We start from the raw sequence: 24,814 nt of genomic DNA, 5'->3' as shown, positions 1-24,814 counted from the left end.
TTATTCCCTCAGTAATTTCACTGCTTCTTTTAACCCTCCTTCAAGCATCCATTCTGCTCCTTTCCCTTTCTGCAACAGCAGAAGCCTTCCTTCCACCTGCTATCCTCCCTCTTTTCCTGGAGGCTCCTAGCACGGAGAAGAAGAACCCATTTTAAAGGCAGTGTAGGAAGACCATGTGCAAATGAAAGTGTTTTACCTGCCCAGACTTCTTGTGCCAGAGTATCCTCCTGGCTCCTGGAGAGGTCAAGGAGGAGACAAAGAGCGCTTAAAACAGGAACAGCAGGGCTCCCACAGAGCAGGACAAGCTGTGCCTGCACCTTGGCTGCCACGCTGGCCAGAGGGAGCCACACTGGGAAGTTTCTCCTGCAGCTCAGCAGGACATGAGGCCTCCTGAGCAGTGGTACCAGCACAGCTGAACGGACTGACCCGAGGTCTCCATCAGTCCCCTCCCCTCACAGGTGAGCCCCATTGGGATCACAGGTGTTCCCCTCACACAGTCACTTACCTGAGTCCTCCAGCAGCACCTGCACGGCCCCTCCTTCCCTCCCTCCAAGTGTGATGCTTCAGTAAAATCACAGCCATGTTATTTGTTACACTTAGATAAATACCTTGCTGTTCTCATTCAGGATGCTGTGAAACACTTGTACCATCATCTTCTTACCCCCAGCTTACTTTCACTGTGCAAAACAGGCACGTGGCTTCGTTCAGTAACTGCAGAACATTTTTGCACAACAAAGTACTGAGCACGAAACCAACAAAAAAATTTCTGTTAATTATTCTGTAATGTTTGGTGTAACAACCTCTATTGCCTGCAAATGTGTTCGTTGCAGTGACTCTGAAAAAGACAACTAAGAACACTGTACAGCAGCAAAGGTAATTCTTAGATGATAGGTTCCATGAGGTTTAAGGACTTTCTGCAGTGTTGGCTCAAATGTAACAATAGGAACGAACAGACTGCAGTTTCTGCTTGAATATTTCTTGTCCAGGAGTCTGTTTTTGTAGCAGAAAACAAATATTCTTAATCAACTGCACTGGCAGCTTTATCTCTCTGTAATAAACAGGCAAGACATATTACACTGAAACAGCATCCAAAGGCCAATGCAAGGACAACACGCACAACAGATGCTCAATTTTAGGGTTTATTTCATCTGCTAACATTCATCCTTGATCTAGACAAAAACAATTAGATGATTTTTTAAAATTTTATTTTTCTTGTGGAAGAAAAAAAACCTTTTAACACTTTTTGTAAGATGCTATAAATAAATATATAAAGCTTTAAGTGTTACTCGGCTCAAGTTAAACAGTTGCCTTTTATTTTTTGTTGTTTTTAAGTTCCTGAAGTGGGGGGGGAAAGTGCAAACCATACACATTCAGCCCAATGGAATGAGTCCAGCCACAATCACTTTCAGAGAAGCTGAATCTGTTTGATCTACAATATGGAGAATGGAAGGCAGGTGGGGGGACAGTTGTATTTTTTTTACCCTCAGTCACACAACTCCTAGAGGAACTGAGTTCCTTGGTAAGTAAAGCACGCAAGTAAGGGGAGAGGAAGAACAAGAGAACCCTGCCTGCATTGCCCTTTCCCTGCCCTGCACAGACTGTGTGGCAGAGAGGAAAGAAGAGACAATATAAGCAAAGTCTCAGATGAATAGAAATGACAATGAAAAACAAAATCAGATAGCAGGAGGGCTGGTGAGAAATCCTGCGCCTGTTGCGTGTTTTGACTGGCAGACTACACATAAACACATAGGAACTTCACATTGAGAGAGGATGGGGATTTTTGTCTTCTCCTTAAGGAAAAAAAGATTAAAAGGGGCAATAAAAATAAGTTAAATCATATTCCAATATGTACAAAACAAATCATGCTCAGTAAACCTTTTGAATATAAAATTATTCATTATAGTACAACTCTCTCAATCCAGTCTCCGGAATTGACACCTGGGGGAATTGACCAGGGAGGGGGAACCGTGGAGCTCTGAGGAGACAGACTCATTTGCAAATCTTGTTTTTTTCAGCTTGCATGGCTAAGAATTACAGAGAAAACTCCCTGCAGCTGGGACAACACAGGCTTTAACTCCCATGTGTTTATCAGGTCTGCATTCACCTTGGCAGAATTCTTGTGGATGGGGTAAAACAAACGGCCACGGGTAGCTGGGATTGTGTGCCCTGGTTCACCTGAGCTGCTGCTTGCTGACCTGTGCCATAAAGGCTTGGCTACACTCCTGATCAGGCAGTGAATCCTACATTCACTTCTGCCTCTGGAACATGATCTGCTAATATTAATGAAAGTGAAAACAAGAATAAAAAGAGAACGCAGCCAGCCTTGTGATTTGGATCCAGCAGATAGTATCAGGTTGCATGCCAAGCTATAGCTCTGGGAATACAGTATTAAGCATAGTTTGGTTGATGAATTCCTGTAGTACTATCCCTTTTTTGTGATGACTGGAAAAGCCTATGGGGTAGGAGGGGGTCTGGGTAACTCTAAACACCAGCAAGACACTAGAGATGCTTTTAACCCCAAGATATGAACCTTGGTCAGGCCCTGTGCTGTAACATTATCATCACCTTCCGTAGCTGTCCACTGGTCCCTGTGAAGTGACTTGACTGGCTCAGAGCAAAAACTTCCCAATAGTCTGCACTGTCACTGGGGAGTCCTCCTGCCTTGTTCTCCCAGCAACTGCACTGCTCCTTTTCGCTCTAACAGGACAGCCCAGGGAGAGAGAATTCAGAACCTTATTGGGATCTTTCTTATGCTGCTTTCATTGTCATCCCAGTTTTGTAAGCAAGTAATGGACTATGGGGTGCAAAACCACCAACTGAAATGCTCCTCATTTATTCCAAAATATTGGGTATAAAGGGAGAAATTCAGACAAGCCAGAAATTCACCCTGATCCTTTGCTGACTTTTTCTTTGTGTTTGACTTTGAACCCTCTGACAGCCTGGGCTGTCAACTGTACCAGTCAATCCTGCATTTTGTGACCTGGATTGGGTACAAGGTGGCACCTGACTGTCTGGAAAACTTTGGATGAAGCAAACTCCTTCAACAGAGCTAACTGGGATGAGACAAAGCAGCAAGAAAATGTTTTCTTCAGCAACAACACCCACCAAGCAGTGACGTTTAGCTTTAACTAAAAGCACATTGACTTCTTAGCACTACAACATGTCTTGGCCTTTCTACCTTCCCAGAGCAGGAATGAAGTCTGCTGGGAAATCCCCACTGAGCCCAATCCTTGTCTGTGATGTGCCAGGGTCAGCACAGTGCCAGATGGCAGAGCCTGAAGGACCACTGCCTTTTCCTGCCCAAATTGCTCACTCACACTGGTACTGCTGCCCTATACAGCCTTAAACACCTTACACAGCCCCAGCCTTTGTAAAGGCTTTCCAGGGGGTACCCCTGGAACCATGGCAGAAACACTGTGGGGTGGGTAAGCATCTGACCAGGTAAATTCTGATTTCAAGGGGAACTGCCTCACCAAGTCCCTGAGAGACAGGTCCAATCTCGCACCTGCCCGCACTGCTCCCAGCACTCTCTTAACCTGAGCTGGATCATGACACATAGACAGACCCCCTGAAGAAACACTTCATGTACTGAAGAAGGTCGTGGTGTATCTGGATGCCACAGGAAAAACATTTTGGAAGAAAGGGGCAAATATTGAACAGGAATCTACTGTCTGGCCACTACTTCTGCCAGAGTGCCTTAAAGCCATTGTTCTCCATTCATTTTAAAACTACACACACACTTTTCATGTTATTGTAGCATCAAAATATCAGTCCTAAAAAGAAAAGAAATAGTACCACTTCAAGCTGTGGTACATATAAATCACAAAAAGCTACATTCACATTATGTTAAAAAAGTTCCCTTGCACCCACTAAAGGAAGAAGATAGTGCCAGGTGTGTCCTGCAACCCATGTTCTGGTACACAGCACTTAAAATAAATTAACACATGGCTTACAGCCATAAGCAGACCAGCACAGCAGCCAGGGTGAGGGATGGCTTTTGGGTGATTCTGTTCATTTCCATTACTCAGAATCTGTTTCAAAGTGCCCTATACTTTTCATACCCTGGAATACCCTTTTAGAGTCCGTAAATTTGTTACTCCCAGTGTAGAGGTGGGAAAACGGAGGCATTTGCTGGCTGCAGGATTTAAATCTAGAAACTTCTGCCTCAGTACTAAGTGAGGTCAGCCCTCCTTTTGTGGTTGAAATGAAACTGTTAACAGTTTTCAATATAATTTCAGTTCTTCTGCTTGTTACTGCAATATACTACAAAGAAAATGTTGGAACAAGGTCTTCTACTGACATGCTTCTAAGGTCAGAGGCTGCTTCTGATTTAGACAACCCTGCAGACAGATTCATTAACATCCAGCTGGTTACTCAGAGCCTGTAACACAGGAACAGCTCAGGCAGACACAGCACAATCACAATACTGGTGTGAATCACGCAGTCCCAGCAGTGCCACACAAACAGGGATTAGCTGCAGGCACCGCTTGTGTGCTATGGATCCATAACACAGGACGCACCCTGAAAAGCTTTTGGGGAAAGGTGGAAACTGTGCACATAGAACAGTTGCTTTTTATATGTCTTGTGTTGGTTTTGTGGATAAACAGCCTGTAAAGTCGAATTTTTAAGATACAAATGTTTTCTTTAGTTACAGCAACACATAAAAGTGCTGGCAACTACCAGACATAGCTTCTCCCAGTCTTGGAATTCAGAGATGAGCAAATGGACTTGTAATACCTTCTGCCCCCAAGCCAACCACCAAATACTGCTTCATTTTGCTTCCCAATTTTCATCTAGGTGGAAATGCTTATGGCCAGGCTACACATTTCTGGGAACAGGAGTCATTTGGTGCCTGCAGACAGGTGAGTGTGTGCTTGTGCACTTTGCAGCAGCAGGATGCAGACCTGACCAAAATCCATCTGAAAGCAACAGGAAAGACATCCTCTGACTTTGGTGGACTTTGGCTCAGGGCTGTAACAGAATTGTATTTGAGCCCTAAGTGCTCTTTGTATTTTCTGTTCTCAAGTTTTTAGTTGTCTTTACTCTTGAGGAGAAGAACGTCTCCAAAAGCAAGGTGTATCCCCCAGGGCATGCACAGGAGAACAGAGAAGCCCCTCCTTTGCAAAACTCAGTCTGAACTTGAAACTGCTGGAAACAGTGCACAGAGGCAGAGAAAGAATTAAAATACAAGCCAAGCAGCACATCAGTGGATTTGTATGATGGGAAAGAGATGCTTGTAAAAATGACATGCTAAAGTTGAGTGCACCAGCTCTCTGCCTCTCCTCCAGTGATTTCAATGCCATATTTGATTTGCAGTTAACATGGCCTTTGAAAATCAAATCATATTCCATTTGGTTCAGAGTTTACCCTAAACAATAGCTGGTTCAGGTCCTACAGGCTGAGCAATAACGGAGTGAGACATGAACCAGGCAAAAACTACTTCATTTCCATGCTTCCAGCCAAACAAAGAAGTGCTTGCAACAGCAAAAAAATAAGCCATATTTTAATTTGGCGAGTGGGAAGAGGAATTAGAGAAGCCATTGTTGTTCTATGACTGAAAAGTCAGTAAGCAGAACCTGGTTAGACTGTCCCCACACTGGAGGATTAAACTTACATGAGGCCCTAAAAAACAGCATTGAAAGAGAAAGAGTTCTGCTTTGAGAGCGGTCTGAGACTAAAAAAACACTATCCATGATTCTCCTTTCCAGTTTTATGAACACAGCTTGTTCATTTAAAGTAAGGGCTGCAGAACAGGCACCCTGCCAAAAGACAATGTGCACTGTCTCATAATTAATTCAGACCCATAGTCAGAAATTTTCACAGCTCTGGAAGACAGCCCCATCCTGTTCCCACTTAAATCAGTTCTAGTGACTTCACTGGAAGCCAGCTGATGCCCATTACCTCTTGATAAAAGCAAGTAAAAATAACTGAAATAATACAGCTAGAGTACGTCTGTAAGCTTATTCTGGGTCAGTATTTCACATAGCAACAAACAAAACACAACCACCCCTTTGTCACGTTCCCATTAATGACTGATCATTTGCGGGGTCTGAATTTTGTGTGGATTTATGAAGGAGTATTTAAACTTTTCTTTCTTTTTTTTTAGTATGTAGGAGAGGGTTTTCATGTGCTGTTAACACACAATACTGATGGTGGCTTGAGTGGTAGTGGTGTAAGCCGACAGGATAACATGGGAATGCAGGTTTGAGTCTATGGTTGGCTTTTGACTTGTTGTGGGACCTGTCTGGGAAACAAATCTGGGAGTTTTGTGCATGAATTCCCTATTACTTTTGTGATGAAGCTGCGTATGTATATGTGATACCAGTGCAATGCATCAGAACCACTGTGCTAAGTACATATCCCAGGCTGTAGTCAATTTGCTTTAATGTTTCTCATCCTCTGACTGGTTTTCTTCTTTTTTTTTTAATGGTGCTCTACTTTCTGGCAGTGGCTGCCAGCTGAAATGCTGTGAGTGCCTGTGTGCTGAGATCCCAGCCTGACAGGATGGCCAATCCTCAACTTAGTCACCATTATCAGTTACTGACAAACAATGCAATTCCCATCCCACCACCCCCATAAAAGAAAACCTCTATTTCCTTCTTTTTAATTATGTATCTTTAGATCATTATGCCATGGGGAGAAAGAGATTTCAAAAATTCCTACTTCTGCCATTTGTGTTAAAATTGTGAGGATAAGAGACATTCTTTTGTATTTTGTATTCTTTGTATGAGTGGGTAACTGCATTTGTGCATTTTTTACCTCTGCATTAGAATGTTGACCCTTTTTTTATTTTTATGTATTTATTGTTTTTTTAAGAATATCATCGGTCTTGTAAGAAACAGTAAAAAGACCCTATGCTTAAGGAAGCAATCTATCTTCTGTTTTACAGACTTGTTTTTAAATAAAATATTTTTTTTTGTTGTTTTTGCAATTTTACTTCCATGATCTCTTATATGGAAACCCTAGAATATCATTAATATAAAAGTCTGCCTAGGCTACCACTTCTCTATAATATGGCTCATGTAGTCCTCAGTGGGCAAACGTCCTTGCTCTTCGGTCTCTTCCTTGGGAAGTGCTTCATTGGACCGGTGAAGAAGCCTCTCTTCCCGGTTCTTTATCCTCTGCTCCATCCTCTCCAGCTGCCGTTTGTACTGGTAGCGCTGTTGGAAGAGGTCCTTTGCATAGTCATAGAGCTGCATGTCCAAGTCATTGAGCTCCTCGATCCTGCGGATGGTGTCGTTATCCACCTCCACCCCTCCTGCCCGCGTGCTGTTGTACTGCATGAAGGGCCGGATGAATTTCAGGTTAAAAGTTCTCTCAAACAGGTACTGAGTCTTTCTCTGGAACTCTGTCAGGCCGAAGAAGGCCATGTCTTTGAGGTTTTTTTTTGCACTCTCCAGCAGGATCTGTGCTCGCTTGTTCTCTGGGATGAAGGACATGTTGTAGCAGCCCACTAAGCTCAAGTCAGCCAACATCCTCACTTGGCGGTTGTTGGCCAAATTATATGGGCAATCCATGAACTCCTGCAGCGTGCAGCCCGACCAGTCCGTGCCCTCATAGCACGATGGCAGCTCTTCAGGAGTTGGTGTCCTGCCATCACACATGTGCAAGGAGGTCTTCCAAGTAGCTCCTCGTTGGACGTGACGCCATTCGCTGAGGTAACGAGATACGGGGTCTCTCAGCAGTGTGATGTAGTAAAATTTTCTACAAGAAGAAGAGAAAATAGAATAAATATTCTGCTAGTAACGGGACAGATGCTTGGCAAGCAGAGATCTAGTGCAGACAGCAAAAACCTGAGAGTAAATCAACATCACATCATCCATTCCACTGTACTCGTGGGCTATTTTTTTCTTGCAATATCTCATGCAAAGCAGTGTGTGCAACATTAGGCCCGTGTTTCTCTTTCTCACTGCCCACCAGTTTAGCCTTGCCAAGCAGTAGCACCTTCACCAGAATGTCCGTTCCCAGCAACAGAGTACGAAGTCAGAACAAATCACCAGGACTGAACCTATCTATTGACTTCAGAGAGCAACCGTGTCTCCTGGCACTGCCTGGCCTGTCACACCAAGCACTGTGTGCCCGCCGTGCCAGCCAGGACCTGCTCTGAAGGACAGCCCAGCAGCCTCTCTGTTTATGAGTTGGGCCTATCACTTCCACTCCATGCAGATGCTGACCAGGACACCCACTGCTTGACTGATCTGGCTGCTGAGCTGAAATCTGGGAGTCTGCAGTAAGTAGCAGGATAACACCACAGGCACATAAACGAAAAACAATGGGAAATCAGGAATGCAATATGCTTTGCAGAAAGAGAAGGCTGAGCTGACAACCAGCAATAGCAGCAATAATTTATTCCCATTTCAGTCAACCTGACACTAAATCAAACAAACTTCAGACACACTTTTGACACGAGACTAAATAGAAGGGAAAAGCAAGACAACCAGGAAGAACATACATAATGACAAGGGGAATTCTTGCTGTTCCAAGTATAATGAAGCCCCCAACAATACAAGCTGTCCCTAGAACTGAAAACATGACAGCTGTCTCTAACAGAGACCCTCCAGCTTCAGCCCATAAAGTTCTGGGATTGACAGAGATGGCAGTCTACAATAGCCCTCTGCACACAGAGGGAAATGGGCCTTTTCTTCCCTAACTGCCAGCAGTGTGGGACTGAGGTGTCTTTGTGCTTCCAGAACAAGGAAATACCTTCTCTAGCTCCTAAAGCTGGCACGAGCTTGTGGGGCACAGGGCTGTGTTACACTGTGCACACAGAAGCACCTGGCTTTGGCAGGGAACACACATATGCAACTGGAAGTGTTCCACACAGGGGTGCTGGAGGATTCATCTCCCCATCAGAAATGCATCTTTGGAATGCTGCTAGGGCTCACTGCCTTGCCAGCACGGTTCAGGAGCACTGAATGTAATGGCCATTGAGGTGGCAGTGAAAAGATTTTTTGAGGAAAAAAATAGTAACAGTATTCTCTTTTGGCTAATTTTAACACACCCATGTTTTCCTAGCACCTTCAGTATTATTCTTCTAGTAGTAACTTAAATTTCTGCAATAAGAGCAATCTAATTTTAAAATAATACATCAAAGCCATTGCCCAGGAAGTCTCATGTTAAGTAAAGTTTGCTTTCCTAATTCATTACAAACTTGCTGAAGGGCTGTTCCAAAGTGGCCAATTTTGCTCTTTCCAGCAATGGCAACGGGTGTCCACTCCAGCTCTAATTCCTCTCCTGCTTTCTACCTTCATAAGTAGGGCTGGTAAAGACATTTGTTATTTTTGGAAACTATTCCATCTCTCTTCAACAGGAAGAGTATCTTGCTGTCTAGTAATGCTGTCCAGTGCTGTCTGTGTACAGGGAGAGGGGAGGAAAAGGGGAGCAGACTCTTTCCTTAAGCCGACTTCTTTTTCCTTCCTTTACCTTGCAGCCTGTAGTGATTCCACTACCCTGAGAGGCAGCCATAATTTATACAGACTGAGCTAAGGAACCTCCAATAGATGGGATAAAATATGACAGCAGAAAGAAAAGGAAAGCAGTGATGAATGCCAGATGTTCAATGACAGACATTGGTGCTAAACACTATCAGCAGTTTTTGACTTGTGAACTGCAGTGGACTTTTTATTTTCACCAATGTAACCCAAAGGTTTTTCAGTGAGCAGGTTGAAGCCATTTATTATTTTGTGGCTACAGAAGCAACTAGAAGGTTGCTTCCCCCTGATCCCTAAGATCAGGGACTCATTTATGTGTGAGGTATCCACAGACACAGGAGGAGCTGATTCCTGTCCAAACATGCCATCTGTACAAGTAGGGATAGTGAAAAAAGGCAAGAATTAATATCTGCATTTGGTAGACAGGGGAACCACAAATATTAACTGATGTGCATAAAGTCAAATGGAAGTGGCAGAGTTGGCATGAATCTGATTCCTGTAAGCCTGAGTCCAGCTTATCTTCTCTCTCTGTCTCTGTTTAAACTTTAGGAGACTGTTAGTAAATCAGATTAATAAATATCATGCAAAGCTTCTGGAGTCCATTAAAACAGAGACAGCTTGAACAGGACACAGATTGGCAAAAGCTTAAGGAGCAAGTACTTCTTTCTTCAAACCTACACTATAAGAGCTATTACCTTAGCTGAGGTAATACCCTGGTAAGTATTTTACCATGAATGATCTTTCTCAAAGATTCATCTCAATGATAAAAAGCACAGGAAAATAGGTTACAATTTTTGAAATTCTACTGAATCCAATTTGCCCCTTTCCAAGTCTGTCACACAGAAAAGTGCTTGAAGGAAAGAGCTTGCCTCCTAACACAGAAATCAGATTTATCTTTGGAAACTGGAACCAGGCCTCTGCAAGTACTTAAGGAAGCTGCCCCAATGGGGCTTAAATAAAAAAAACCCCTAACAAACAAAACTAAACAGAGACTTTAAAGCAAAAGAATAGTTTTAACTGCCTAAGTTGAGATGCACCATTCACATAGTGAAAGTTATGCTCCCAAATTTGTATTTAGCTTTCTAGAAATATATTCATTTCCAAGGAGCAGATTCCCTCAGCCCTCAGGCAAGTGAGCAGTACACCTCCCAGGAGACTGGGACCTCAGGAGCCAGAGAGGTGAGCCACTTGCACGTTAGATGGATGACCATGCAAGTATTCACCCAAGGCACTTAAGATACTGAAGTTGCTGTTCTTGAAGTATAACTTGGGATTGCCTTTAAGTTTAGAGAAAAATAAGGTAACTGTAAAGCATCCTCCATTAGCAGTCAGAAAGCTGGGGGAACTCTGTTTCAGCATGGCTGAGAACACAGGCAGTGCCACTTGTCAACAGTGGCTTGATATTTATGAGGAACCACATGACTAGTAAGGGTTTTTTTGTCATCAGAGATGAAATAAACCCATAAGCCCCATGCAGCTGTGAGTGCCCTTCCTTTCAGCATGGTGTCCCAGACAGCCACTTAACTTTAGTGTTCCTAAAGGCTCATTTCAGAAGTGTGGTCTTCTCCTAGCCCAGATGGTTCCACTCAATACTGCCTCATAAAAAGGCCAAGCAGCCCCAGTTTGGTCATGCAATGTCATGTCTCACTGGCTTTTCTGGATTTAACAAGCTTGAGCAAGACAAATGGACATTGGAGTTAGTAAGATTTTGCTTCCCATGTGAAGCTGAGCAGAGCAGCATTACTGCTCTTGCAGGCTCCCCTTCACATAGCCATGGGGTTGTGATCTCCAAGGGCACAAAGACAAGCAGAAGACAAAGTCACACCTCTGCCTTTTCTTGCATTACTGTTCCTGGCAGTCCCAACATGAAAATCCACCTGAAGCTCTCTGACGTGTTTGCAGAGTTGCAACTCGGACCTGCACAGTTTTGGAAGCTGCACAGTTTAGTCCAAGGAAAGAATCCCTAGCATATCTTTTAAACAGAACAGAATAAAAGAATGTTTTTGATGAACAACCCTTTACCCGAACTGAAGTTGCAGGAAGAACAAAATCCAATATTAGAAAGGAAAGGCCAATCTTGTGGTCATAATACACAAATGAATTCAGGAAACCTTACTTTAAGTGCCCATTCTGTCAAAATTAGCCTGCTTGCCCCAGACAAATCTCTCTCTCTGCCTCTGTTTCCCATGTGTGAAGGGCTGACAATGTCTCCTTTGTCTGTTTTGGAAATTCAAAACATAACATCTCTTGGAGCAGGAGCCGTCTCCTTCCATGATTATGCAAAGCCCCTGTTTCAGCATGGATTGAGGTCAGAGGACAATGGTTAACTGGAGGCATATTTTCATGACACAGGCGTCAGAGGCACCACTGCCCTACGGGATTCCCGCCTGGACCTCTCCTTCCCATTCTCACATAGCAGCACAAAGCAGCCTTAGTTTTGCCAGCAGAGTTTTGTTTTTTTTAAGCAGGGCCATGCTGCAAATGCAGTCACTGAGCAGCTCTGGGTTAAAAACAACCCTTTCTTGCATGGCTGAAGCTGCCATTTAGCAATATTCTGTCTTAATTCCTGTCAGCAGGTTCCTCAGCTAATGAAGGGGAAATGAAACCATTCCTCCTCTAAAAACTCAATTCCTTCTCTTTTGCTAATAACCAGTCAACATAATTCGGATAAAGTGACAGATTCTAAATATGATGCTATCATTTCTCTTCAGTTCATTTCCACTCTTTTCTACATGCTGATGCACCCTTCTTACTGCTGCTGGTCTCTAAATTCTGCCAGGAACTGCTTATTTGACTGTGCAATTCCTTATTCTTTCCTGTGCTTGAATGCTTCCTCCCACATGGCCAAATTTTATTTTATTTTTCTTAAAATTTTTACAGGTTCTTCACTGAGCTTTCAAGCATTCCTCCCAGGAAAAGCAAAATATGTAACAAGTCCTTTTTGACTTCTGTGGTGGCCTTCCATCAGATCAAGAACAAAACACAGCTAGCCACTTGCAATATAAATGCTTCATCTGCCTGCCAGGAGGGGGAAGGGGAAGGAAGCTGCATAGGTCAGCTTCAACCATATAACCCCAATCTCTCAAAGCAATATGCCCCCAGGCTACAATTTTTCTAATGCTAGAAAACAAAAAATAATTAAAAAATCATTCCATATCCTTGCTGAATTAACTGAGCAGGGGGTCTGCCATCTTGTAATAATGAGGAATGCTGTGTTTTGCTTAAAGATGTAGTAATGTCAAATTTGTGGCTGATTTAAGGCATCCTTGTAAAAGTCAAGCCCACATATTATGCACTCCACAAATCCCTGGTGAGGGTCCTTATTCCATTCATACTGGCTCTCACTGTGAGTAGTTTATCACTGAAACAACCAGTGATTCTGCCTCCCAGCAGTGAAATGCACACGTGCACCTGCCCTGCTGTTAGCCTGCAGGGACCAAGGGAAGAAGAACCAGAGCATTCAGCACCCCCCTTGTGATCATCTAAACCCTCACTTGGCTGAAATACTGAAGGGGATTGCCAGGTAAGGATTATCTCCAGTGAAAACGAGCAGTGTATCCTTAAGGAACAGCCCAGCAAGGACTTACAGGTAAGTAATAAGTAATAAGTAACAGGTGAGTCAGGTGTATCTAACGATGGATGAGCTGAGAATGTGGCAGATGAAAGTTCATAAAGAATTTATATTCTCATTATAAAATCATACTAAACATTACCTACAAATAGCAGAGTTATGGTAGAACAGTTTCCCCCTTCTGCACAGAGAATGACCTTCAGCTACGATGGGAAACTCTGGGTGACTCTCCAGCCACCACTCACTTCAGTACAAGCTGCCTCCTGGCTTATTTACCACCAGTGCACCAAACCCATACTTACCACTTTTAAAGTCCAGCCTTGCCAAGATTCCACATATTTCCCTGTTTTCCTCTACAGTCAGATTTCTTGCACAACAAGCACATTCTCAGTTAGAGATTGGAATTTAATATATGTACAATGATTACTTCCTTTGGTAGCAAATAGCCCTAATTTTCCTCAGTCTATTTCCTCTCATCTGTTGTTCATTTAGACTCTTCCTGCATTTCACACACAATAAACTCTTCAGTCCTTTAAAAGTCATAGAAACAGAAAGAAAACCCCAAACAAACAAAACAAGCGTCTTCTCTATACCCTATGTTTAAATAAAGGTTGCAACACAAAACCCCAAAAGCCAAGAAACTGAACAGCAAACCCAATCCTCCAGCTCTCAGACTGGGTAAATAGCTACAGCAGTGATTTTCTTTGCCAGGAAAGGAGGGGGTGTCAGTGCTTGCTTTGGGAACCAGGTTTGTTTTGCATAATTGTGTTTGTTTTGCCTGATGATCTCTGCTCTTGGGACTCAGCTGTATTAAAAGATAGGACATTTGGAAATGTAACAACAGCCAACCCTCACACAGGCTCTGCTCACCCTCCAGATCTTTGCTCAGGGAGTCATCCTGGGGTTTGATTTCACCATGGGCCAGTTCCTGATGCAGCAGTGCCTGGACCATGCTGCCAACAGCCCACTGAGAGCCAGCCCTGAAACAATGCTCAGGCTGCTCCAGGAGGGGGAGGCAGATGAGAAGAGCCACTCCTCTCTCTTTTCACCCATATATTTCATAGAATGTGGACAATTTTGAATGGTTTGCAATCCTGGTGATGCAGCCTGTCATCACAGCATGATGATCCCACTGCAGAGCCTGCCCGGAGAGCAGAGCTCCAGCGTGTTGGACCTGCGTGCACCAAACACCACATCTGGGTGCAAGCACAACAGAGTCTGACCATGAAGAAGGAGATAAAAGAGAAAGCAGCACCTCAGGCATTTGATGAGAGAAACACCCACCCCTCCATCCACTCAAAACAATCTTAAACAAAAGCTCCCTTTTGGTGTTCACAAGCCATGCATGGGCTGAGTCACAGCTCAAAAATACCAGAGACAATCAAACACAACTGCAAGGCCTTCTCCAGACCGGTAGTGAAGAGACCTGAAGACACGAAACTCAGGAAAAGGTCAATCTGTGTGCTTGATCCAGTCACACTGCAGCAATACAGCCTTGATTCTGGGATCTGTAGGAGCAGTAATGCTGTGTGTCTGCACACATGGTGGCTGCAGCACAGTGTGAGGTGTCTCTATTTAAAGCTGACCCACAAAGAAAGGTGGGTCTGCAAAGCAATAGTTGGAATAGTATTGTGTATATATTCCTGTAACACAGATACTCCTCCTGAATTATACTGGCAAAGGCAGCAGAGCTGGAGTGGAAGCACAAAGGATGTAAGTGAGCCCCAAGGGCAGATGGGTGAGACCTGGTTTGTCAGAAAGTTGGGAGGGCACATGGAGCCTTGACAGCCATGTTGGGAGTGGCAGAATGGTACAGGCTATTCCATACTGATTGATATGTATGGTAATACAAGGGAGCATTTCACATCTGGAATCAAATGGAGCATCAAGGTAGCTATGGCTGGGCATTCATTCCTCTGAAACCATCAGAAGTGGATGCTTTCAGGACCACTATCTCCATTCGTCTCCATAAATGAAATGAGGTGCACTTTTACCTCAGATCTCAGAGCTGTGCAATGCTGATACTCACTGTGTTCACACTACAGTGTTACACACTCAGCCCTAGTTCAGGTTTGTTGGCTTTTACCCAGGAAGCAAGTGTGGTCCTATCATCCTCGAGTCTCATGACTTTTTTATATCCAATTAGCAGAATAGACACAGATAATGAGTTTTAACAACATCTCTGCTTTTCATAAAAATTGCAGTGCTGTGTAAGCACAAGAATTTCCTGTTGAACTGTCTCTTTGCAAACAAGTTAATCTAAAAAAAGATACATGGCATGCTATGAACCTTAGGAGTGAACCGCCAGCTCATTTTTCAAAATGACACATATGATGAAAATTGGACAAAGGCTTGGAAAAAAACGTGGGGGTCAGGGTGAGGGGAGCAAATGGGGGTGGAGGGAAAGGCATTCCAGAGCCCTCTGGAGCCTTGGACTCCTCTAGGACCCATTAAAAGCTTATGTTACTTGCACCATTTATAAACAAGCTCATTCTTTTGCCATCATAACTTTCCTCATATGAGGAGTTTAGGAAGTGTTGACTGCTGTCTTCTACTGAAGGAAGGCACCAAAAATGACAGCAAGTAACAAATCAAACACCTTTAATTTATGACCTTTCCCGAGTTTTCGGAGGCTTGTTGTGCTTCCTAAGTGACCTCAGTAAACCCCCTAATCAATAGCACATCGGAATGCTGACAGATGGCAAGGGGAAGTGTCAGTGCCAGAGGGATTACATCAGTGCTGGCAGAGAACAGATGGCAGAAAGGTGGACTGCAACCTGTGCTTATTCTTTGCATTCCTTCGCTTTTATTATTGCCCCTGCTGTCAGCAAGGTAGGAAGTTTCAGGAGGGGAAAAACATGGCCATTCTCTGGAAGAAAAATTTTCACTCCCTTCACTTACTGGTTCTGTCACAGAGACTTCCAATTGCATTGATTTTGGCATTACAAAACACACAGAAGTCAGTAACACATTACACCCATACTTACTAGAAAATATTTGCTAGAAGGGTTCTATATCCCTTTTTTGTGGAGTATCTTCCTGTGTGTGGCCACATTAGAACCAAGCCAGTAACAAATCAATCCCTGAAGAGTAACGACACATTTGCAATGAGACACTGAACTTTTCATCTCTGCATCAGAGATCAATTTCCACTGGATATGTAGCATAGGACAGCAGTTTTCACCCCACCATTAGATAAGTGGAAAGCATTTGGGGCCTCATTCCTGCTCCAGGGAGTAAGTGCTGTGCCCTAATACACTGCCTGTGCAGGCTGCCAAGCCAGGCAGCTTTCCACTGTGTCACTGGGACCGAGCTGCACTGGTTCTGCACAGAAATCTGCAGAGCTTCATGCTGTCTTTGTCCTGGGAAGAGAGAGAATGCCAAGGATTTAGCCTCCCCAGGTGTCAAGATGGATGCAATGAATAAAACAAGTGACTATTTTAACTAATAAAGCAGGATTTCTGCATCTGATCCCTGCACGCTTCAGGACGCAGGAGAAAGAATGACCGGGATATTGCCGAACAGAAAAAAGAAAACCAGAAGCAAGTTGATACAGAGCAAAGACAAAGCTGAAGTAACTATGCAATATGTAAAGATATTTATTTGAAACAGCTGTAAATAAAGCAGATAGGCTAGAATTTGCATTTTCTTTTGAACTGTAAGTCAGCTTCTCTTGTGAATCACAGGAGCTCCACTGGCTCTGAGACTCAAAAAAGATTCAAGGAAAATGTAACAGCATGATAGACAGGAAATATGGCTCCTTGAAGAAGATTAAATTATAAAGAAACAATAGAGGAAGATTAAGAGAGCAAGAGTAGTCAGAGGAGCAGATATTGATCGCTTTAGCAGGACAATTGAATTCCTTGGCAAAGGGAGGCAATATTTGTGTCAGGCAGCTGCAGCTGCAACACAGCACTCCTGAGTTGCTCACTGATCAATCTTGTTCCAATCAAAAACTGATGGACAGCTGCTTTTATTGATCTGAGTAGGAAGACTCAGTAGGAAATAGGAAACAGGATCGAGATGCACAGGATTTTTAAACTGGACTGACATGTCCTGAACATACAAGCAAACACTGAAACTTTCAGCCAGCCAGCGAACATCAAGGAACAAGACATTCCAAGGAAGAAAACACAAGCAGCAGCAGAATCCATCCCTGAAAGCAGGCACAGTGCAAGGACTGGATTCCAAGGAGCTCTGCAAGCCACACAGGGCTGCTAGGAAAAGGGAACAACTGCTGCCCTGCAAAGCAATCAGTGTGAGCTGCATACTGCCACACACCTCACAGCATCAGGTAGGGGACTGGTCCTAATTCCATTTACTCAGCTCCTTCTTAAAATCAGTGCTGGGGGAGGTTCCCACACGGCTTCTTTTCTTGTGAATAGTCATACTAGTGGCTTACAAAGAGTACCAAAGCTCCCTCTCCTCAATTAACTGACTCTCCCTTGCTCAGGAATAGCAGATGTTGTTAAGCAGCAAAAGATAATCCTCAAGAAAGCAGAGCTACTGATCAATCACTTTTACATTTAAGATCACTTGGAGTTGCCACTGTCTTGTACTGTTTTCCTAATTAATTGCACTGGAATGCACTTAAGTAAGCCCCAGATCAAAGAATCATATGCAGAGATTGAAATAAATCCTGTCTGTGTTGCTAATGCCTCGGAAATGGATGACTTGCTAAGCATTCAAAATCCTGAGTACCATGGTTCAAAACTACAGATAGTGTGAGATGCTTTCAAAGGAGCAGATTTAAGGATGAAAAGGAAAAAGCTCCCTTCATTTGCTCATAAAAGACAATTAAGCAAAGGCAATTGTTCAACTAATTTAGTGTGAAGTTTGTGTATCTTAAGTTCCTTATTCTTCTCTTTCCTATCACCAAAAATCACAGATCAGGAGCATCAATTTTCATTACAGCAAAACTTTATCATTGTTACAGGTATTTTAAAAATGTGCTTTAATGAAGGGCTGAAATCTTTTCAAAGTAATGATAAATAAAAATGACTGGGGCTGAATGTGTTACCAGTTGGTGCAATAAATCACTGTCTCTTCCTGCATGAGTCTCTTTCTCATGATCTAGAATATCATCAAAATGCTTTGATTGATTTACAGTTTAGTAACCCAGCCATCATCATCCATAATTCTACAATAAACCACACCACTTAATGTAGCTGTTACAGATGTTCAGAAGTTCATTCCCTGCCTTTCAGGAGGAGATATTGACACAACAGCTGCAGACACCAAGATTAGCTGGGGAAGAAAAATTTGTCTTCGGCACAGGAAAACATCCAATTTTCCTCTAACAATACCCTGTCTTTAAAGCTGAAAGACATGCTGCCAACCTTGATACAACCAGTTTCAATTATTAAACACCAAATATCTGTATGCACATACCCACCCCCCTGCCAGCTGGCAGGAGTAACAAGCTGCCTGGCTTCTGTCTAAAACACATCATTTCCTGGGAAATCAAGACATTACTAAAAGCCGTACGCAACAAATCCATCAAAGGGTTTGCAGTGAACAGCAGCTGATCTCAGGCCTTGCCAGCACCAAGAAACCCATTCTGCATGTGGCACTGCCTCCAGTCAGCCCTAAGGAAACAACTGGAGGGAATTTGCTCTTAAAAATCACCACCAGAGGTGGGCTGAGCAGGGGGGGGCTCAGCCCCATGAAGAGAGGGCTGCTCATTGTGCTGTCTCTGTGGCCAACACCAGCCCTGCCCCACAGCACAGCGAGAGATTGCACGGGCATCGTTATTCATTTTTCACAAATTATTGATCTGAAAACAGTAGGTTGGTTCTCGGTTTGAACTTCTTTTGCTTGAGCCTGAAAACAATGCAGCATTAGCTGGCCTGCCATTAACACTTTTGTTAAAACTGTTTCCTCAGGAAAAGGAGAATGTGCAACATGCGAAGTACAAAGTGTGGGTATTTTATTCCAAACAGCACGAATACTCCCTGCCAGCCTCAGCAGCCACTGTTCATTTAAAGCAGGCATACAGACATACCCAACATGAATTGTCAGAGCGATGGTCTGGCTCACAGACACAATTTCTCTCCTAAGTGAATCACCATGCTGAGGAAGCTAACAAAGACTGTAAAATTCATTAACTGAGCAGTGCTGGAAAGGGCTGCTCCAAATCCATCACTGATCTGTCCTGGCCAGCCAGCATCCTGTCTCTGACAGTGACCTGTCCCTGGCGCTGCTGAGAGAGGTGCAAGGAACAGCCAAGCCATTTCTAATTACAGGAATCCTCTCGTTTCCCCTCAGTTGCACTCAAAGGAAGGACAAATCAGCCTCGTGGTTTGAGACTTCAGATGGACATTTGAGTCTTCAAAACTTCAGCAGCCTCAGGATCTCTCTGCTAGGTGATCCCCCAGACCTGTGCATTGCGAGGCTGAGAGAGTTATGAAATATCAAGTGGGTATTTCACAGGGACAGCACCCCTGCACTGTGAAGAAGGGATATTTTGCCCTGACTAACTTTGGGTTCTTTTAAAGTTGGTTAATGGGATTCCTTGCCCTGCGGTTAGCAAGAGCACTTGTGAATACCAGAAAAGCAGCAACGTGTTGAACGGGATTTTAAAAATCTGCTTTTTGATTAATAGATCATTGAAAGACTTTTTTTATTTCAATACAGGCCAACATTATTCCCTCACCTTCCACGTGAAGGACTCCAGAGGTGTTCCAGCTGGCCAAAAGGCTGCCAAATTCCTCTGCAGCTCTACTGTAGGTAAGTCTAATTACGTGCTTAAAAGCGTATGTTGCCATCTCCCAAAGCACTGCTTTCAACGCGGAAAATCCTTCTGCCCAAAGAAACCCAAAGAAAGTGCACAGCGGGACTATTCCTGCTTCTGCTGCCGCCTGGGAATCCTCTGACAGCCCAGCGCAGAGGGAACCCCCGGCTGTGCCCAGGCGGCCGCGTTCCCACTAGATGGCATCTCCTGCCACGGAATGGCTTGGCAGGGAGGGACCGCTCCTCCCGCCAGCATTTCCCTTCTCCTGGGATTTGTCATGTCCTGCGCAGCAAGGCCACGAGTGCAGTCTCATTTAATTGCCGGGAATGGGTAATTGGGGCTGTTTCCCTCTCCAGAGCGGCACTGCAGGCAGCGATGCCCGTGTGCCACCCTGAAGCGCCGTGAAGTCACCCGGCTGGGCACCTCCCGCAGCCCTGCCGGGCATCACAACCACGGGTGAGCCGGCACAGGCGCATCTTCCTAAGGCAGCCTCTGCTCGCACAGCCTTCCTCCCAGAGGCTCCGACAGCACCTGCCCCGGGTATTTACATTTTCAGTGTCACAGCTATTTCCTGCTCACACCCTGCTGCACCCGGAGTGCCCTCTGCCCGCGGGCGATGTGGCACTGGGACATGCAGCACTGGGGTTTGCCTTGGGAGATTGCAATGCACCTGTATCTGCTGAGCCTTTTGCTTAAGTCTCTGCTTCAGGCTTGACTGTGAAACACCACCTTTAAAAAATGTACACAGGCCTTTTCTCCCTCACAAGCTTAGGTTACACAGAAGAGTTTTGTTGGCATAGCTGTACTGTAGGAAGTAAATAATAAAAGAACATTACCAGCCAAATAGCAATGCCAGCAAAAAGTTGTGGGTAGCAATATATCTGTGGTTGTGGGTATGGGTTACTCTGTCCAGGGAAATGGGTTAAACTATGGAGCAGAGGATCCTTGCCAGTGTGAGTTCCTTCCCAAAAAGGGTTTAATCAGCACAGCTCTGCTGAAATAACCACGGTTTGAATGCAGGCATGTGCTCAGTCTCTCTGTAAAAACAATTACCACAGAGAAAAACTTTCTTGTGTTTGGTAAATTTTGAAGTAAGTGCGTGGCAATCCACATCCCTGGAGCATGCTGTGCTAAGTCTCTGCCCACTGGGATCTGCTGGGCTGGGGCCATGAGCTGTTTCGGATACTCTGGCAAACTGCTGAGCTTGGAGAGGCTTTCAGGCACCACCAACCTGGGGTGAATGAGAGCTGGTGATCTTGTTATATGAGACTCCATATCCCACAGCTTTGAGTCATTCAATCTCCTGCCTGTCTCTTCACATAGTAATTTATCTTTTCTTTGAATATTTTGCCCATGGGAGCTGGAAGGTAGCAGGGCCATTGCAATCCGTTTCTTTCAGTACTCTGGGGGATCTCAGCTTGGTGTATAGCATTTTTTTTCATCCTAAATAGAGGATGTGTACAAAAGCAAGAAATCTGGAAAGCTTTCAGCATCACAGAACTGCCAGCACTGCTTCCTTTGTCTGCACCATTTAACCCAGTGATGTTTTTTATTATCAGTTAGCTCAAACACAGAAACACTCTCAGTCACCTGTGGGACACAAGTATTGGGCTTCAAACTTCCCTTGTTAATCTTTCTGAGAAGCTGTGCTGATGCTTGTGCATCCTGTTATTCCAGTCAGCCCAGAGACAAGTGCCAGAGCTGGCATGAAAGGTATGCATCAGAGGTAAATTCCACAGGTAAATTCCTCCCACTCCTTGCTTGGGCTTGGTGTACCTGTTACTGCATGTGGTTGCTCCTTATGCCAGACACAACAAGGCAGAAGCGGTGGTGGAGAGGGACAGAAGGGGGACTGCTAATGCAGAAAATGAATTGTGAAGTAATCAATACAGTAAAGATTCACCATGTTCACTCTGGGAAGACAAGGTGCTCCTTCTGGAGAATTCCATGAAGGGAGGAACAGTAGTGACAGATTGAAAATGAAGAAATAACAAAAAAAAAACCCCCAAAACAACCAAAAAACCCAAAACAACAAAAAAAAAAAAAAAGGAAAAAGAAATCCAATCACATCCTCTATATTTAAAAATTAAAAAGACTACCAGATGCAATTACATTCATGATTAAAAGATCTAACAGAAGCGTATTTAAATTCATTAACTTAGTCCACACTTTCCTACCTCAGGAGACCAGCTGCTCCTGGAATACAGGGCAGCAAAATACAAACTACATCTTGCTTGTATTTGATCAAAACCTTTTTGAAGTTCCAATGATCTGGCTGTTAACATCTCTTAGGTGATAATTAGGCTCTTGGGGCAGCAAACATTGTTTGGGAAAGAAAATGCACAGTGGAAACATAAGTAATGGAGCTTTCTGCGTGTTGAGGAGTCAGTTATTCCACTGTATAAAAAAAGGCACCAAGGGCAAAATGAGGCCATTTTCAAACAGAGCCTCATTTTGCCTGTGTATAGCAGCAATCAGCAGATGCTTACCTCTGTGTAAACTGTTTACTTTGGGTTTTGCTCATTTCTTGCAACACATGTTTTAAGCAAGAGATTTCAGCCCTTGCACACTGTGGCTCATGAGCATGGCTCTCCTCTGGAACACGGATGCTGCATGGTTTTTCCATCACTGCTTGACAGGCATTTGGTAGCAGGTACCAGCTGGGGCTGAGCAGGTACTTCTCCCAGTTCCCATCCTCTCAAGAAGGATCTGGTCTCTCTGCTCAGGGGATGCTCCAGGGCCTCTGGACGAGGTTCAGGGCATTTTCAGAGATACTGAGAAGAGCCAGAACCTCCTTGTGGGATGACGCCTGTTATCAAACCATCCACAGTGATATTCTCTGTCTGTCCCAGGAGAACACTAGAATAACAGCTGAGGCACTGACTTACTTCCCTTCTCTTACTGCCATGGGACCCGTTTCCCTCTGACGAGACAGGAAGAGGCTTGATTAAAGACAACTGGGAATTTCTGTTTATGGTTGCATCTGACAGGTATCTGTCCTTCTCAAGCCTCCCTCCAGGTGCTATGCCTGGCTTTGGTCTCCTCCATCCTGCAAAGCTCAACTCCTCTGGATAATGACCCTTCCTTCCCAAGAGATCTTTTAAATATTTCTGACAGTTGGAGTCTCTCCTTTCCTTCCTGCACAGCCCTCTGTAATCAAACACAAGACACATCAAAGGACAGAATTGCTCTTTCAGACAAGACAGCTACGCCTGACTCTGAACTGTCGGTTCAGACATTTTCAGGACCCACTTTAGGATTTTCTTCTTGTGACTTAGTTATGATCCATGGCAGAGACCTCTGCACTATGGAAGAATCTGCTCCCCCTCCTCTGAGAAGTAGGGAGTGCCCCGGGAAGTTGCAGCCTTGCTGAAGAGCTGTAATTCAGCTTCCTCACTGTCTGCAAATGTACCTGAAGTGCCCAGCATCTTCCCACACAGCCAAGGCAGCCCTGATCATGTGTACAGGAGCAGGAACAGTTCCCTGCTGTCTGTGTCTCTGTGTTCCAATGAAGGCAGTGGAGATGGGGCTGCACCAGCAGTGCAATGTCCCACTCAACTTTAGTTCTCCTTTGCCACTGAAGAACTGGAGAGGTCTATTTTATTTTGCTCCAAAAGCCAATATAAGGCAGCTGACCTGCCTTGACAAAAGTGAAACCCAAGAAATATTCAGGTATCAAAATCACAGCTTCAGAATGTTCCCTGTTTGAGCACTAGCCTGGGAATACGTCACAGCTGAGAGCATGGAGGGGAGAGCTCCTGGGGGGCTGCAGAAAGACACTCCTCCATGACTGATCACCATCCCTCTGGTGAACATATACATAGGGACAGGATTAATCAAAAAAACTGTAACCAAAAGCAAGAAAATAGTGGAAAAAACAGGGAAATGCACGGGAAACTGCAAACGCTCAAACTCAACTTTAAATTCCAAAACTCTTTCTAGTAATTCAACTCCAGACATGTGATTCTGGATGTGTTTCTATCTCCTAAGTCTCATATCTTTGTTCTGACTCAGAGGAATTATTGTTATTTATGGGACCATGCATCATATATATCACATTGTGTTTCAAATGCAAAGGAAGATTCCTCTTATTGACATATTTTTGGGACAATCCTTCATGCTGCTCCAAAAGTCCAAAAAGTATGTGCTCAACATGAGATCACTTTCCTGAATGGGAACCTGGAATTCAACCTGAGCTAAAGTTACTTACAGCAAAACTCAAACATATTTCATGCAAGACCTGCCCTGTGCACGTAACCTTGAAAATAATGACATTTTATTTTGTGATGAATTTACATGAAATCATGAGTGTTTTCTTCTCTTTCTAGAGCATTCAGTCTCAGAGAAAATGGAGATTATTTCCACAGAAGAGAAAAATGCCTGTTATCACCATGAACACACAGAACTTTACAGATGAGGTTTCTGATGGCACCTACTGAAACTGGGTGCCAAGGTCCCACACACAGTGCTGTGCCTTGTTCTCATCATCAAGGAGCCTGTAAAGGCTGCTATGAGTCTTGAGATTGGGAACTGAAGATGATGGATGGCAGATTTATCAATCACATTCCAATTTTTTATCCCAAAGAATCTTCAATACCTTTTACTACCCTTTCCCCTCACAAGAATGTTACCTGTTATCCTTGACAACTGATAGCTCCACATAAGCTTTCATTCATCCCCAGTGAATATATAGATTTTCTCTAACCACAAACTCTCATCTGTCCAAGCCTTTAGGAGTAGCAAAATATTCTGGGAGAGAAACTCGGAATGATCCAGATGACAGGATAGGGAGGACAAGGTAGGAAGACAAGAAAAGAGGAGCTTGAGGATGAATTGTGATCACATTTGTTAAGTTTAAATTTTATTCGATTTGTTAGATTAAATTTGTAAAATTACTTAAGACATATCAGCCTTGAGTACACCATCAGGTCAATCTGGTGGTAAAACAAAGGGCTTCCTTTTTGAAGAGGGGATATTAAAGATATTAGATGTTTTCTCTTTTAACACTAATTTGTGCAGGAGGGGATAGGCTAGGCTGCAAATGACACGATTAGCTCCCTTTGGGGTGAATATTTGGGT

General features: G+C 43.9%; 1 protein-coding gene across 1 annotated transcript in view; it reads right to left on the bottom strand.

Moving 5' to 3' along the window:
- Positions 1 to 1,125: 1,125 nt before the first annotated feature.
- The window catches only part of HS6ST1 (heparan sulfate 6-O-sulfotransferase 1), a 186,466-nt gene continuing 162,777 nt past the window's right edge, over positions 1,126 to 24,814 (bottom strand). Inside the window, exon 2 of the mRNA XM_032119276.1 lies at positions 1,126 to 7,704. Within this exon, the coding sequence (XP_031975167.1) occupies positions 6,996 to 7,704 (709 nt within the window). The 3' untranslated portion in view covers positions 1,126 to 6,995. The remainder of the gene's footprint in view (positions 7,705 to 24,814) is intronic.

Source organism: Corvus moneduloides, chromosome 10 (assembly GCF_009650955.1).
Source record: "Corvus moneduloides isolate bCorMon1 chromosome 10, bCorMon1.pri, whole genome shotgun sequence".
Classification (NCBI taxonomy): domain Eukaryota; kingdom Metazoa; phylum Chordata; class Aves; order Passeriformes; family Corvidae; genus Corvus; species Corvus moneduloides.
Note: the sequence above shows the minus strand (reverse complement) of the source record. Positions and strands in the feature narration are given on the sequence as shown.